The sequence below is a fragment of the Podarcis gaigeae genome (assembly GCF_964106915.1).
Source record: "Podarcis gaigeae genome assembly, chromosome: 1".
Taxonomy (NCBI): domain Eukaryota; kingdom Metazoa; phylum Chordata; class Lepidosauria; order Squamata; family Lacertidae; genus Podarcis; species Podarcis gaigeae.
In genome coordinates, this window is record NC_139678.1 from 128,323,831 (window position 1) to 128,337,812 (window position 13,982).

The 13,982-nt window shown below is 44.0% G+C and overlaps 1 protein-coding gene across 2 annotated transcripts; it reads left to right on the forward strand.

Moving 5' to 3' along the window:
* Nucleotides 1–434: 434 nt before the first annotated feature.
* Nucleotides 435–9,856, forward strand: ICOS (inducible T cell costimulator). 2 transcript variants are annotated; one of them, XM_083714944.1, is made up of 5 exons: nt 435–814; nt 2,703–2,750; nt 5,181–5,501; nt 6,956–7,098; nt 9,651–9,856. In XM_083714944.1, the coding sequence occupies exons 1-5, from the start codon at nt 757–759 to the stop codon at nt 9,723–9,725; spliced, it is 645 nt and encodes a 214-aa protein (XP_083571070.1). In that variant the 5' UTR covers nt 435–756; the 3' UTR covers nt 9,726–9,856. The 2 variants fall into 2 exon arrangements, with proteins under 2 accessions (XP_083571070.1, XP_083571069.1); XM_083714943.1 differs by having other exon boundaries at nt 444–814; nt 6,953–7,098; nt 9,651–9,841.
* Nucleotides 9,857–13,982: the final 4,126 nt, after the last annotated feature.

Sequence of the window (13,982 nt, forward strand, 5' to 3'; positions counted from 1 at the left end):
TAATAACATCATCTAGTCAATATTTTACCAGCTTCTCCTCAAGAAGATCATGGGAGACATTGTCAAAAGCCTTCCTGAAACAGAAATACACTACATCACCTGATCCACCAAGCTTGTAGCTCTATCAAAAGAAAGAAATGAGATTCATTTTGCATGACTTCTTTTTGAGAAACCCAAGCTAGCTCTTAGTAAAACCAGCATCCTTTTCTAAGTGCTTACAGACCCACTTTTTAATTATCTGTTCTAGGATCTCTCCTGGTATTGACGTCAAGATGACTGGTCAGTAGTTGCCCGGGTCCTCTTCATTTCCCTTTGGGGGGGGGGAAGTTTCCCTTCTCCGGCCATTCTAAGACTTTATTTTCCATACACAGGGTCAGGTTATCCAGAGGACTACAGCACTAAGGCAAAGATTTGCATCGTAAATGCTGTCATCATCATGATATATATTCATTTTTAGATCAGCATAAGCTGATAATTGTAAGCTCAGTGTTCTTACCAAGAAATGAACTGGGGAAACCACCACAGATCTCGGATGGATAATGAAGACCTTCCGTGGTGACGTGTCAAAGTTGTGGGATCTAATGAAAAGGTGGTGAGATATTTTGGCAAATGCTAGATGACTTCTAGACGGTGAAGTTGCCTTCCTCTAACCACTGAAGATTTCAAAGGGAATGGAGCCCTAATTGTTCTAAAGGTTCAACCTCTTCTCCTCAAAATAGAACAAAAGAGAAGCGTCAGTGTCTCTGTTCAAGAAGCATGAAGCTATATATTGTGACGATCTGCCTTTTTTGCTTCTACTTTGAGCCTCTTCATGGTAAGTGATCTCCACAGTCTCCCGGCAGCCATTTACTGATCAATTTACTAGTGGAAGGTTGTGTGGGGAAGAGGTAGCAGAGGAACACTGGTCAGAAAGCCTTGGTGGATAAAAGGCACCTTAACTTTCACAGTGAACGTTTCTGTAGTCTTTTAAATGTCTCTGTGGGAAGTGGGGGGTTATTGTTTTGTCGTTTTGGTTTAATTATTTACTTGTGTTTTATTTTGTATTTTATTCTGTGAACTGCCTTGAGATCTTTTGATGAAGGGCGGTATATAAATTTAAATTAAAAATAAATAAAAACAACAGCTTTTTACATGGAAATACGTTAGTTTTGAACTGAACCACTGCTTAAATTCAAAGGATGGGTGGATTTCTGCCAACATCAGTTGGTGCTTCTTGTGGTTTTTGAGGCAAAAAAGTAATGTATTTTTTCCCCTTTTTCATATACAAAGAAAGCGAACCTTTATCTGTTTATGTACCGCATATTGATAAACCTATCCTTCAACAATGCTTTAAAAACCAACTATAGTTTTAAAAAAGCAGCGGTAGTCCAATATTTCATTATCTAATTAGTGATTCTGGAAATTCGGCTGTCTAGAGGTCAAGTCGAGCTGATTTGTTTGTCTTACTAAATAAGGCCTTTTTTTGAAGATGTAGCTAGACACCTTCCAGACAAATACAGCTTTTTTGGGTTTCCAATTGTGGCATAGCTCCCCATCCCTTAGGAACTTACCAATATGTCAGTTCTTTTGTTAAGTAAGTGTGATGTGTGCACATGGTTAGCGTGGTTCTATCTGATTGTTGCAATAAGTTCTCCTGTGAAAAGTTGCTTTTCAGTAGGTATCCCTTGCTTGTTCAATACATTTCAAATTAATAAAAACACAGTGACTCCTTCCTACTTACTTCAGAACATATCTGTTGTTCCTTACCTTTCGTGCTTGGAACCTAGATATTTGAAAGACCTCCTCCTTCTACTTTAGGAGCCTGTCCAAATGTTATATTCCTCAGAGTTCCCTCTCAGGTCCACTGCCTCTGAGGTGGGGCATGTTAGACTGCAGAAAGGGTCTTCTCAGGTCACCATGAAATGTCTCCTCAAGGGAGACACCACCTGGTACCAAACTTAGTGCCTTTTCAGGTCAGGCTTTCCACATGTCATTTGAGCTGGTTTTAAGTCACCTCGCTCTGTTCTCTTCTTTTCTCTTTGCTGTCTTAAATCCCACTATCAAATTTTATGTCTTCTTATTAATATTGTGAGCTCTGCTGGGAGCTGGTTTCAACTGAAGGGTGGCCTAATTGCATTTTAAACAAAGAAATAAACAAATACATTAGGAATTTAGCAACTTTGGTCACTGAATTTTGGGACATCAGACAGAGCTTCTTTCTCACTGCCCAACCCACCACACTCTCTTAAATATCAATATTTTATTAATCTTTTAAAAAGACAAAAACAACAAGAGAACAGAAATAGAGTTGCCATATTTTGAAAAGCAAAACTTTTCACATTTGCCAACTTTTACTTTTAACTATGGATCACTATGACAATTCTACCCATGAAAAAGAGGACATGTCCTGGACAAAGAGGACATATGGCAACCCTGGAAGTTGTCCATAAATCTAGCCCTTATATAGAGCAAGGCACCTGAGAAAAGCAAAAGGAAGAGTCAGTGGAGGACAAAGGGTTTGTGTGAATAGTAGATCCTCTGGGATTCTGTTTCCCTTTTGGCTGCCAAATAGCTCAGTAGGTTGAGCATGAGACTCACAATCTCAGTCTTGTGGGTTTGAGACCCACGTTGGACACTGAGATTCCTGCTACTTATTAATACTACAATGTTTGCAGAATGAGAAATGTTTTCCATGGGTGAAAAAAAAACTGTTTTATTTTTAGGTGGTGACTCCTGTTCATCATTTGCATCCAGCAGAGCTTCGCTGAAAGGTACATATTTTTGGGGGGATGCTTGGATGGAATCAATCTAGCATGCCAAACTTTATTTCTATTTTTACTGTTGCGGATCTAGAGAAATGATACAAAAATTTAGAGGAAAGTAATGATGTCTACAATCCTGTATCATGTTAGGCTGTTTAAATCTCATGCAAGTAATTGGGATTAAAGCAACTTGTGTATGGGACTGGAGCAAAGGATTACGATCCAGTATGCATGTACAGTGGTACCGCAGCTTACATACACTTCAGGTTACATACGCTTCAGGTTACAGACTCCGCTAACCCAGAAATAGTGCTTCAGGTTAAGAACTTTGCTTCAAGATAAGAACAGAAATCATGCTCTGGCAGCGTGGCGGCAGCAGAAGGCCCCATTAGCTAAAGTGGTTCTTCAGGTTAAGAACAGTTTCAGGTTAAGAACGGACCTCTGGAATGATTAAGTACTTAACCTGAGGTACCACTATATACTTAAGCACCACTGAAATCAACAAAGATTAAGTATGCCCGATTCTGAGCTGGATTGCACTTAACATGATTTAAGAAGATTCATAACCATGGACAAGGATCTGACCAAGTCAGTTTTAAACTTTGAGATATCATCCGGAAGATCTGTTCAGAATAAACTATTTTGGCTGGCATTTCATCACATTTATAAACTGCAAGTTTGCAGCCTTCAGACTGGGTCATCAAATGATCGAGCTCAGTCCCTGGCAAGGGCACAGAAGGGAGGAAAACTGAGAGTGAAAGACTTAGAAGAACTTTAAAACTTTCTAAGGCAAATGAATGGGACGCGGGTGGCGCTGTGGGTTGGCGCCTAGGACTTGCCAATCAGAAGGTCGGCGGTTCAAATCCCCGCAATGGGGTGAACTCCCGTTGCTTGGTCCCTGCTCCTGCCAACCTAGCAGTTCGAAAGCACGTCAAAGTGCAAGTAGATAAATAGGTACTGCTCCGGCGGGAAGGTAAACGGCATTTCCGTGTGCTGCTCTGGTTCGCCAGAAGCATCTTAGTCATGCTGGCCACATGACCCAGAAGCTGTACGCTGGCTCCCTCGGCCAATAAAGCGAGATGAGCGCCGCAACCCCAGAGTCAGCCATGACTGGACCTAATGGTACCTTTACCTTTTTAAGGCAAACGAATGCTTGCTAAAATTAAACTATACCAGGGGTGGCCAACTCCCAAGAGACTGTGATCTACTGGCAGTGATCTACCTCCTTTTTGGGGGTTCGGGGCAAAGTTACTTAACTTTTTATAGAGTGTAAGAAAGGAGGAAAGCCCCGTTTTGGGGGAGATGAAGGCTAAGCTCTTGGGAGGGAGAAAGGGGACGAGCCACTCACAGATTGCTGAGGAAATAAACAGCCTCACTGAGTAAATTCCATCTTTCCATCTGCAGATTGTGCAACAATGGAAGGAGGGGTGAAGGGGTGGGGCTGCATTTGATTTTACCAACGCTAAGGAAAGGGACCCAGCGATCGACTGCGATCTACCAAAACCTCCCAGGGATCTACCAATAGATCGCGATCGACCTGTTGGACATCCCTGAACTATACAAATACGAACATCATCATCATCATCAAAATTAATAATAATTCCATTTACATGCTGCCCTTTATCAAAAGATCGCAGGGTGATGTGCAACATTAAAAACCTATTTCATGGAGCAAAATAATAAAATAATAAAACAGCAATGAAATCAAAGGGTGGTAATAGATAATAATAAAAATAGCCATTAGAATTCAAATGACTTTTTGCTTACACAAACCAGTTGAGCAATTTGGGAAGATTTCACTGGAAATTCTTGGCCGTTGAGCAGAGATAGTCAAGATCAGGGGTCAGCAACCTTTTTCAGCAGGGGGCCGGTCTACTGTCCCTCAGACCTTCTGGCGGGGCCAGACTATATTTTTTTTTGGGGGGGGGGGAAATGAACAAATTCCTATGCCTCACAAATAACCCAGAGATGCATTTTAAATAAAAGCCCACATTCTACTCATGTAAAAAAATGCTAATTCCCGGACCGTCCGTAGGCCGGATTGAGAAGGCGATTGGGCCGGATCCGGCCCACGGGCCTTAGGTTGCCTACCCGTGGCCAAGATGGTTGCCTCCAGATGTTGTCGACTACAACTCTCATCATCCCTGGTCATCCTAGTTGGGGCTTATGGGAGTTGTAGTCCATCTTATTGGATGTTCCTGTTGCTTATGGTAGCTCATGATGCACATGTTATAAAACCAGAGAAAACATCAGGGATTGAGTGTCTAGGAAGAGCATAACTCCCCCCTTTATTGTTCCTCTTTTCCTCAAATGTTCTTTTTTAAAAAATAAATAAAATAAAATAGAAGAAGAGATGAAGGAAACATCTGCTTGTACTTCCAGTGGGATTTTTCTTCTATATGCTTGTTGTGAACAATTTCATTCTCTCTCCATTTCCAGGGAATCTTACTGCCTCCAATGATGAATTTCCGAGAGAAAACATCACATTTGACTGCCCTTTGCCACACAGTGCTGACATCTTCCATATAAAACTGTTCCGAGGGCAGCAGAAACAGAAAGTCTGTGATCTCTACATAGAAAAAGGGAAACCACGTATTAAAGGGAGTGAGATTTGTAATCCAGTGCATTCCGGTGATAAAGTGTCATTTGTTCTCAGAGATTTGAAAAGCAAACATAGTGATACCTACATCAGCTGCCTAGAAATCTATGCTCCTGTCCCTCATTGTTGTGAAACAATTGAAAAACATCTATATATCCAAGGTTAGTAGACTGCTTTATCTTTGTTGTCTAAGTGTAAAAATGAGAGTCCTGCTAGTCATTCATCTGTGATAACAGATACACCTTATGCTGTTGTTTAGTCGTGTCCGACTCTTCGTGACCCCATGGACCAGAGCATGCCAGGCACTCCTGTCTTCCACTGCCTCCCGCAGTTTGGTCAAACTCATGCTGGTAGCTTCGAGAACACTGTCCCACCATCTCGTCCTCTGTCGCCCCCTTCTCCTTGTGCCCTCCATCTTTCCCAGCATCAGGGTCTTTTCCCGGGAGTCTTCTCTTCTCATGAGGTGGCCAAAGTACTGGAGCCTCAGCTTCAGGATCTGTCCTTCCAGTGAGCACTCAGGGCTGATTTCCTTCAGAATGGAGAGGTTTGATCTTCTTGCAGTCCATGGGACTCTCAAGAGTCTCCTCCAGCACCATAATTCAAAAGCATCAATTCTTTGGTGATCAGCCTTCTTTATGGTCCAGCTCTCGCTTCCATACATCACTACTGGGAAAACCATACATAGCTTTAACTATACAGACCTTTGCTGGCAAGGTGATGTCTCTGCTTTTTAAGATGCCTAAAGTCTAGAAAGTTAAATCATCCTTCCAGTATAGAAGGCTTTCTATACTGCATTTTTTAAAAGTGATATATGAGGTGGAGAATTTGTCTCTTTGCTTATTAATGTGTTTTTTGGGGGGCAGTGTGGCATTATGATGGTAAACCTACAATTCAAATTTTCCAGTCAGATCTACTGTGTTGGAAGGAAAACTGCCACATTTTCCCCAAGGTTCATGAGACTAGGATGGTGGCCAGTTCTACAACTTTCTCTGTGCCTCCCCTTCCTTCCATCTGTGACTGTGGCCTTACCCTCATGAGGGATAGGTGTGACTGGTAGAGGTGGAGTGAAAATTCGATTCAGTTTGCATTTAAAAGAAAATTGATTGAATTCACACTTCCCAAAACCATGTTCCAACCAAATTCCATGCCATCGCTTGAAATTTGCACTTCAGTGAATGTTGCGATGCAGTTCTTCGGTCAAACAATGTTTAGCAAGATGCATATATCAGGGGAAAGTTTGCATGAAAATGAGCATATTAGTAATATGAAATTAGGGGAAACTGCTTGAAAAAAATGTGTACATTAGTCAAACCCACCCGGGAGAAATTTAGTATGCATTTAGCAAGGCTGTTAGATTTTCATGAGGATTTTTAAAATAAAGAACTGAGTTTAAGATTGGAGAAATCATAAAATGAAATGGCAGATCCTTCCATCCCTAGTCACTATGGCTAAGGAAGACTGGCAAAGAAAGAAGGAAAGAAGGAAAGAAAGAAAGAAAGAAAGAAAGAAAGAAAGAAAGAAAGAAAGAAAGAAAGAAAGAAATGTACAGACAATAGTGGTTGATCTTAGGCCTGAAGATCTAATAAAAACTATTTATTTATATTTTTTTCAGAAGATGCAGAAGATTCAAAAGTTTCAGAAGATTCAAAAGTTTCCTGCTTGTTCTCAGAGTCTGCATCATGGATACTCATTGGGCTCACTGTTTTTTCCGTTGTTGCCTGCATCTTCTGTTTCACAGCATGCTGCCTGAGAAATGTGGTAAGTGATCTACACAGGCTCTTCAAAGGCTCCTAACCTGTCCCTGCGAGATGGAGCGACATTTGGGCTTTCGTTAGCGAGATGCAAAGTCAATAACACCCTCGCACACCTACGGAGTCAGCACGCCGAATGGAAACTGCTTTGATGAACAAATTTGAGCCATTTATTTACTACCGGAATTCAGTCACCGGTGACAGCAGTTTACTTTCAATTTCTCTAAGACAGAGCTGCTTATCGATTTAAAGACCTGGAGCCCGAGGAAAGGGAGAGGCGGGGAAACTTTGTGAACATCAGCAAAAACGACCCGAGGAAGCAATCCCCCTTATTGCTTCCTTTCAAAGGGGGAAACAAATAAATGTGGGCACCGGCCAGCTCTGAAGTCAATTGAGTGGTCTTGATGAGAAGACAGTGAATTTAGTTTATTTCTTCTTCCACAAAATCTGGCAAAGTGCCTCCAAGTCCATTTTGGATTCTTCCTGTTTGAAAGTAGGCCTCAGGGCAAGGTTACATCTTGTTTTTCCTTCATAAGGAGACATAATGATAATAATAATAATAATAATAATAATAATAATAATAATAATAATAATAATAATAATTTTTATTTATATCCCGCCCTCCCCAGCCGAAGCCGGGCTCAGGGCGGCTAACAACAATAAAATAGTACAACATTCTAAAATCATTCATTATAAAATTAATTCAAATCATAGTGATGGCAACCATTGGGCTAGAGATTCTGTGAAGATTGCCAAAGGAGGGAGTCAGGCTGTTCCCTGGCCAAAGGCCTGGTGGAACAGCTCTGTCTTGCAGGCCCTGCGGAAAGATGTCAAGTCCCGCAGAGCCCTAGTCTCTTGTGACTGAGCGTTCCACCAGATCGGAGCCACAGCCGAAAAAGCCCTGGCTCTAGTTGAGGCCAGCCTAACCTCTCTTTGGCCTGGGGCCTTCAAGATGTTTTTATTTGAAGACCGTAAGTTCCTCTGTGGGACATACCAGGAGAGGCGGTCCCGTAGGTACGAGGGTCCTAGGCCATATAGGGCTTTAAAGGTTAAAACCAGCACCTTAAACCTGATCCTGTACTCCACTGGGAGCCAGTGCAGCTGGTATAGCACCAGGTGAATGTGATCTCGCAGCAAGGACCCTGTAAGGAGTCTCGCCGCGGCATTCTGCACCCACTGGAGTTTCTGGGTCAGTCTCAAGGGCAGCCCCATGTAGAGACTAACATGTAGATGTTAGTGCAGGTGCCCCCCTTTTTTGAGGGTGGGGTACGTACACAAGGAAGCTTCCATTGATACCAGCTTCCTGATTTGCGTACACAAGGCCCAAAAGACAGACGGGCGGAATGCGACATTCACACGTAACATTGTTCATCCATCCCAACACCATCTGAATGTATGTGTGAATTGGTCCTTGGAGATGAACCATAGCTTTAGCAAACCGTCGAAAACCTAAGATGGGAAAGTTAGGTGTGTTGAAACCATAGCCATATCTATATACAGGCCTGGCCCACTTTGAGCAGCGAATCAGGACACGCCAGCCTGGTCTATATGGATATACAGTGGTACCTTGGTTCTCAAACTTAATCCGTTCCAAAACCAAAGCATGCTTTCCCAAAGAAAGTAATGCAAAACGGATTAATCCGTTCCAGACTTTTAAAAACAACCCTAAAACAGCAATTTAACATGGACTTTACTATCTAACGAGACCATTGATCCATAAAATGAAATCAATAATCAATGTACTGTACTATGAAATAAATAGGACAGTATTGCAGATGATAAAAATTAAAATTATTATTATTTCTTACCTGCATAGATGATAGTCATTGTTTATCCATTTCTGCAGTCACACAATCAATCAGTAAGCTGAACTAGGTTCCACATGGTCACAAATTAACTGAAAAAGCCTCAAAAACAAAAAAAGCAAAATAAATAGCAAAAGCAAAAGCACCAAACTTAATCCATTCCAGAAGTCCATTTGACTTTTGAAATGTTCGAAAACCAAGGCACAGCTTCTGATTGGTGCAGGCGCCCTGGAAGCAATATCTGATAGCCACAGCGGGCGTTTGGCTTCCGAGAAACGTTCAAAAACCAGAACACTTACTTCCGGGTTTTGGGCATTTGAGAACCAAGGTGTCTGAGAACCAAGGTAGCACTGTAGATAGAAATCAGCAATCTAAAATCTTTATTTTTTTTAATGAATATTTATTAGCATTTTCAAAAACCACACAAAAACAAAAATAGACAAAAAATGACAAAAATACAAAAATACAAAACTTAAAAACAATTAAAAACACATAAAATTTCAATTACTTATTTTCTTTTATCCTGTTTCTCAGACCTCCTCACACCTCCCCTTCTTGCATTCCAATTTAAATTATCAGTTCAGCAAGTCCTTCACTTATTTCACCACTTTAACTTAATAATTTGTTCTAAAATGTTGTTATTTTACTTTTCTTCTTTCTTCCATTTCCTCAATTTGTTTTGCAAACCTTATTTTCATTTAATTTAAATTAATTAAAAAAAACAACAACTAAAATCTTTAATGTCTATTTCCAGGTTTGCCGCCATGTCACGAGCTCTCATGACTACAACAATGAATACATGTCTATGGCAGCTGTGAAGCCCATCTAATAAACCCCCCACTCAGAGGTAATACACAATTCTATCAGTGGCGTACGGACCATGGACTAGTGGGACTAGGCTAGGTCCCCCCTAGTTCCCGGCAGGACCTTTCTGTGTACCAGGCTCCGTGTATCTGAGTGCATGCGCCTGCCTGCCTCTCTCTCTCTCTCCCTCTCCCCGGTAAAGGCTGCAAAAAACTGCACGACTCTGCAAAGCAATACACACTCATGAGCTGGGAGTGGCTGCTTGAAGCAGAACTGCAGACCCTTTCATATATATATATGTAATATATATATATGGGCTTGCCGATCGAAAGGTCGGCGGTTCGAATCCCCGCGGCGGGGTGCGCTCCCGTTGCTCGGTCCCAGCGCCTGCCAACCTAGCAGTTCGAAAGCACCCCCGGGTGCAAGTAGATAAATAGGGACCGCTTACTAGCGGGAAGGTAAACGGCGTTTCCGTGTGCGGCTCTGGCTCGCCAGAGCAGCGATGTCACGCTGGCCACGTGACCCGGAAGTGTCTCCGGACAGCGCTGGCCCTTGGCCTCTTAAGTGAGATGGGCGCACAACCCCAGAGTCTGTCAAGACTGGCCCGTACGGGCAGGGGTACCTTTACCTTTACCTATATATGTAAAGGTAAAGGGACCCCTGACCATTAGGTCCAGTCGTGGCCGACTCTGTGGTTGTGGCACTCATCTCGCTTCACTGGCCGAGGGAGCTGGCATACAGCTTCCGGGTCATGTGGCCAGCATGACTAAGCCGCTTCTGGCGAATCAGAGCAGCGCACAGAAATGCCGTTTACCTTCCCGCTGGAGTGGTACCTATTTATCTACTTGCACTTTGATGTACTTTCGAACTGCTAGGTTGGCAGGAGCAGGGACCAAGCAACGGGAGCTCACCCCATCGCGGGGATTCAAACCGCCAACCTTTCGATCGGCAAGCCCATATATATATATTACATATATATATATGAAAGGGTCTGCAGTTCTGCTTCAAGCAGCCACTCCCAGCTCATGAGTGTGTATTGCTTTGCAGAGTCGTGCCACCCACGTCCCTATATATATTTGATTTTCAGTTATATACATTTCAATAGTTTTACAATAATCTTAACATTTCAAAACTTGACTTCCTCCCTCCTCTTTCTGCAATGCAGTTCTACAGCTAAGTCACCTCTACAAAGATGCATTAGTGAAAATAACAAAAGAATGTGTTGTACTGCAGAAAACCGCATTGCAAAAATGTGTACAATAGGCAAAATTGCATACATGGATGTGCATATTAGCAGAGGTTGGCACTAAAATGCCAGTGAGTTTTCATGAGGACTTGTTCAGAAATGAAGACATCACAAGCTGACATGGAAATGTGAAGGACTGAACTTAAGACTGTAAAAATGAGAAACCGAGAGGAACCCAAACGCTAGCTGCTACTTCTAACATTTTATTAAACCATGGTCTCATGAATTGATTGAGGAGTGGATGTTATTTTTGGTCAATCAGGTGAAATAATAACTTTAGATCCTTATCATAGCTGTCAAGCGTCCCTTATTTGGAGGGACAGTCCCTTATCCCAGTGCCATGTCCCGCTGCTGTCCCTTATTGATGGAAGTCCCTTAAATTTCCCAGGTTTCAAAGGAAGCAGCTCTCTCCCTCCCTCCCTGCCGGCCAGTGAGGAGGGAGGCTCCAACTGTGTTGCTTGGCTGCCCGGCCCGCCCCCCTCTGGCCTCCTTTCACCAGCCTCGGCCCCCAGGAGCCCCTCCCTGCCGGGACTGGCGGGAGCCTCAGGCCCTTCCGCTGCCATCCTCCTCAAGGCCGCCGAACTGAGTGTCTCTGCCTGGGGCCTCCCCTCTGCCCGTCACCACCGCTCCCGGTAGGCCGTACTCTGGCTGTGCCGCCGAAGGACCCAGATGAGATGGGCAGCCTGGCATGGTCTATGAATTGCTGAGGAGCCTTGAGAGGAGAGCGAGGGCAACCATAGAGAAAGCAGTTCAGAGAGAGGAGGAAGAGGAGGAGGCGGAGGCAGGTGTTCCAAGGGCTACAAGTGAAGGACCGCAAGCGCTTCTCCCATAGATTTGTAGTTGTAGACTAGCATAGATGGTCTGATCTGCGGGTTTACTTTGGGCGCTATTTCCCCCCCTCCTCCCACCCCACCTAATAGAATTGAGAGCTGCAGATGGAGCACAAGAGATAAGATACAGAACTGCAGCAGCATCTTTGTAGCTTGGACTTTGTTTTGCACATAAAGTGGTTGCTGCTTGTAGTTATTTAATTGCAGTGTTTCATCGGCTGGTGTCTTGAGCAGCAACCTCTGGAAACGAAGGGCTAAAAACCGGCGCTGCTCTCCAAAATGATCTGGTCCCTTTTAACTGGTTGACTAAAATCCCTTATTTTGGCTGCTGGTCCCTTATTTTCAAGGCTGCTGGTCCCTTATTTTCAAATCTGTAAGTTGACCGCTATGATCCTTATGTCACAGGGCCTTTTAATTTCTTCCAGGTGGTTCAGAGCTTCAGTTTAAGGCGTGGCTTCTGGAGTGCAGCAGAGAGAGGACACTGAACAAGAAATCTCTGTCCACCTTGCAGTGTTCAGTTTGGGTCTTGTGGTCACATGCTGACATCTGCTCAAGAAGAAAACTTCTCATGCTGCAGCCTCACTTCAGTGTTGAATCTTTCCCAAACCATTCTTCATGTACGAAGCACCCAGAACATGCCCAAACTACATTGATCAAATTTAATGGGTCTGTGTTTGCTTTTTGAAGGGATTTTCTTTTTGCAGCTATTCGGAAAGCAAGGCTTTCAGGGCCAGATTCAACTAACCAGAGGACTGTGTGCGCATTATATATTTAAAGCACACCTCTCTCTAAGAATCCTGGGAACTGTACTTTAGCCCTCACAAATAATTCCCAGCGCCCTTAACAAGCGAGAGGGGGGGATTCAACTAACCTGGCATGCTACCAGAAGCCAGAGCAAGGGCTTTCGCTTGCACCACAGGTCTTCCCCTTCTCCTCCCCGCTCTGGGCACGCCCTGTCCCTCCCCAAAATATGCTCTGGGGAATTGGGAGACTCCCAGAACAGCATGCATGGGGGGAGGAGAGGGGGATATTCTGTCAGAAAAGCTTTTGCTGATGGAACAGTCGGAAGAGCGTGACGTCAAATTCCTCCCAAAACTTTTGATAGCAGGTTTCCTGTTCTCTGTCTAGGGACGCGGGTGGTGCTGTGGGTTAAACCACAGAGCCTAGGACTTGCCGATCAGAAGGTTGGCGGTTTGAATCCCCGCGATGGGGTGAGCTCCCGTTGCTTGGTCCCTGCTCCTGCCAACCTAGCAGTTCGAAAGCACATCCAAGTGCAAGTAGATAAATAGGTACCGCTCCAGCGGGAAGGTAAACGGCATTTCCGTGTGCTGCTCTGGTTCGCCAGAAGCAGCTTAGTTAGGCTGGCCACATGACCCGGAAGCTGTATGCCGTCTCCCTTGGCCAGTAAAGCGAGATGAGTGCCGCAACCCCAGAGTCAGGGGTCCCTTTACCTTTAACTTCCTGTTCTCCACTTCCCCAAACCCTAAGAGCTGAGATATCTATATATCAGTGGACTCGAGTAAAATAACCAGCAGTATTACGCCATTATGCTGTGTGGTTGGACTATAGCCTCCTGCAGAAGGATAAGAGATGACTGGAAGACACCTGAGACTTGTTGAGAACACTCCCAGCCCAAGCATTTATGAGCAAAGTCTCTGCAGATCACCCTTTTGCGTTGCATGAAGGGTGAGGGCTGTTGTTTCTCTCCCCATGCGTATTGTGGGAGAATTGTGGGTCCTTCCTGCCTGGTGAGAGCCAGGAGCTTCGGGAGTGAGGAGTGTGTCATGTCGCCCCATGTCATGCGAACTCAAGTTGAGGAGACAGCACCAGACCTCTGAGCGCTTCTGCTACCTATAAATACACACTCTGGACAGAACCAGCCATGACCTGAGGGAAATGTTGGGGCATCTCCACCTTTCCTGGGGCTGCTTAAGAAAGAACAGCATGCTCTGAGGGAAGGCAGAGGTGAAGGAACCGGGCAAGGGACTACACAAACCATCGACTTCCAGCTGGCTTCAGAGCACTCTGCCACTCTACGTTTTATGTAACATATTTGTTTGGGTGTTTGGAAATTGTAGACTGCCCTTGGATGACTTGGCAGAAAGGCAGTATCTTAACTGAATAATTAATGTTTGATAGGTGAGGCTGATGGCCTCTGAGGTATTTTGGATGTGCTAGTTGTTGCTAAGGTCCCCATGTGTTAGTT

Excerpts from the sequence above, each read along its gene's own strand:
- ICOS (XM_083714943.1), top strand. The coding sequence starts at position 757 with ATGAAGCTATATATTGTGACGATCTGCCTTTTTTGCTTCTACTTTGAG. Across the intron at positions 815-2,702 it reads CTACTTTGAGCCTCTTCATG|GTGGTGACTCCTGTTCATCA; the intron begins GTAAGTGATCTC and ends TTTTATTTTTAG. Across the intron at positions 2,751-5,180 it reads CAGCAGAGCTTCGCTGAAAG|GGAATCTTACTGCCTCCAAT; the intron begins GTACATATTTTT and ends CTCCATTTCCAG.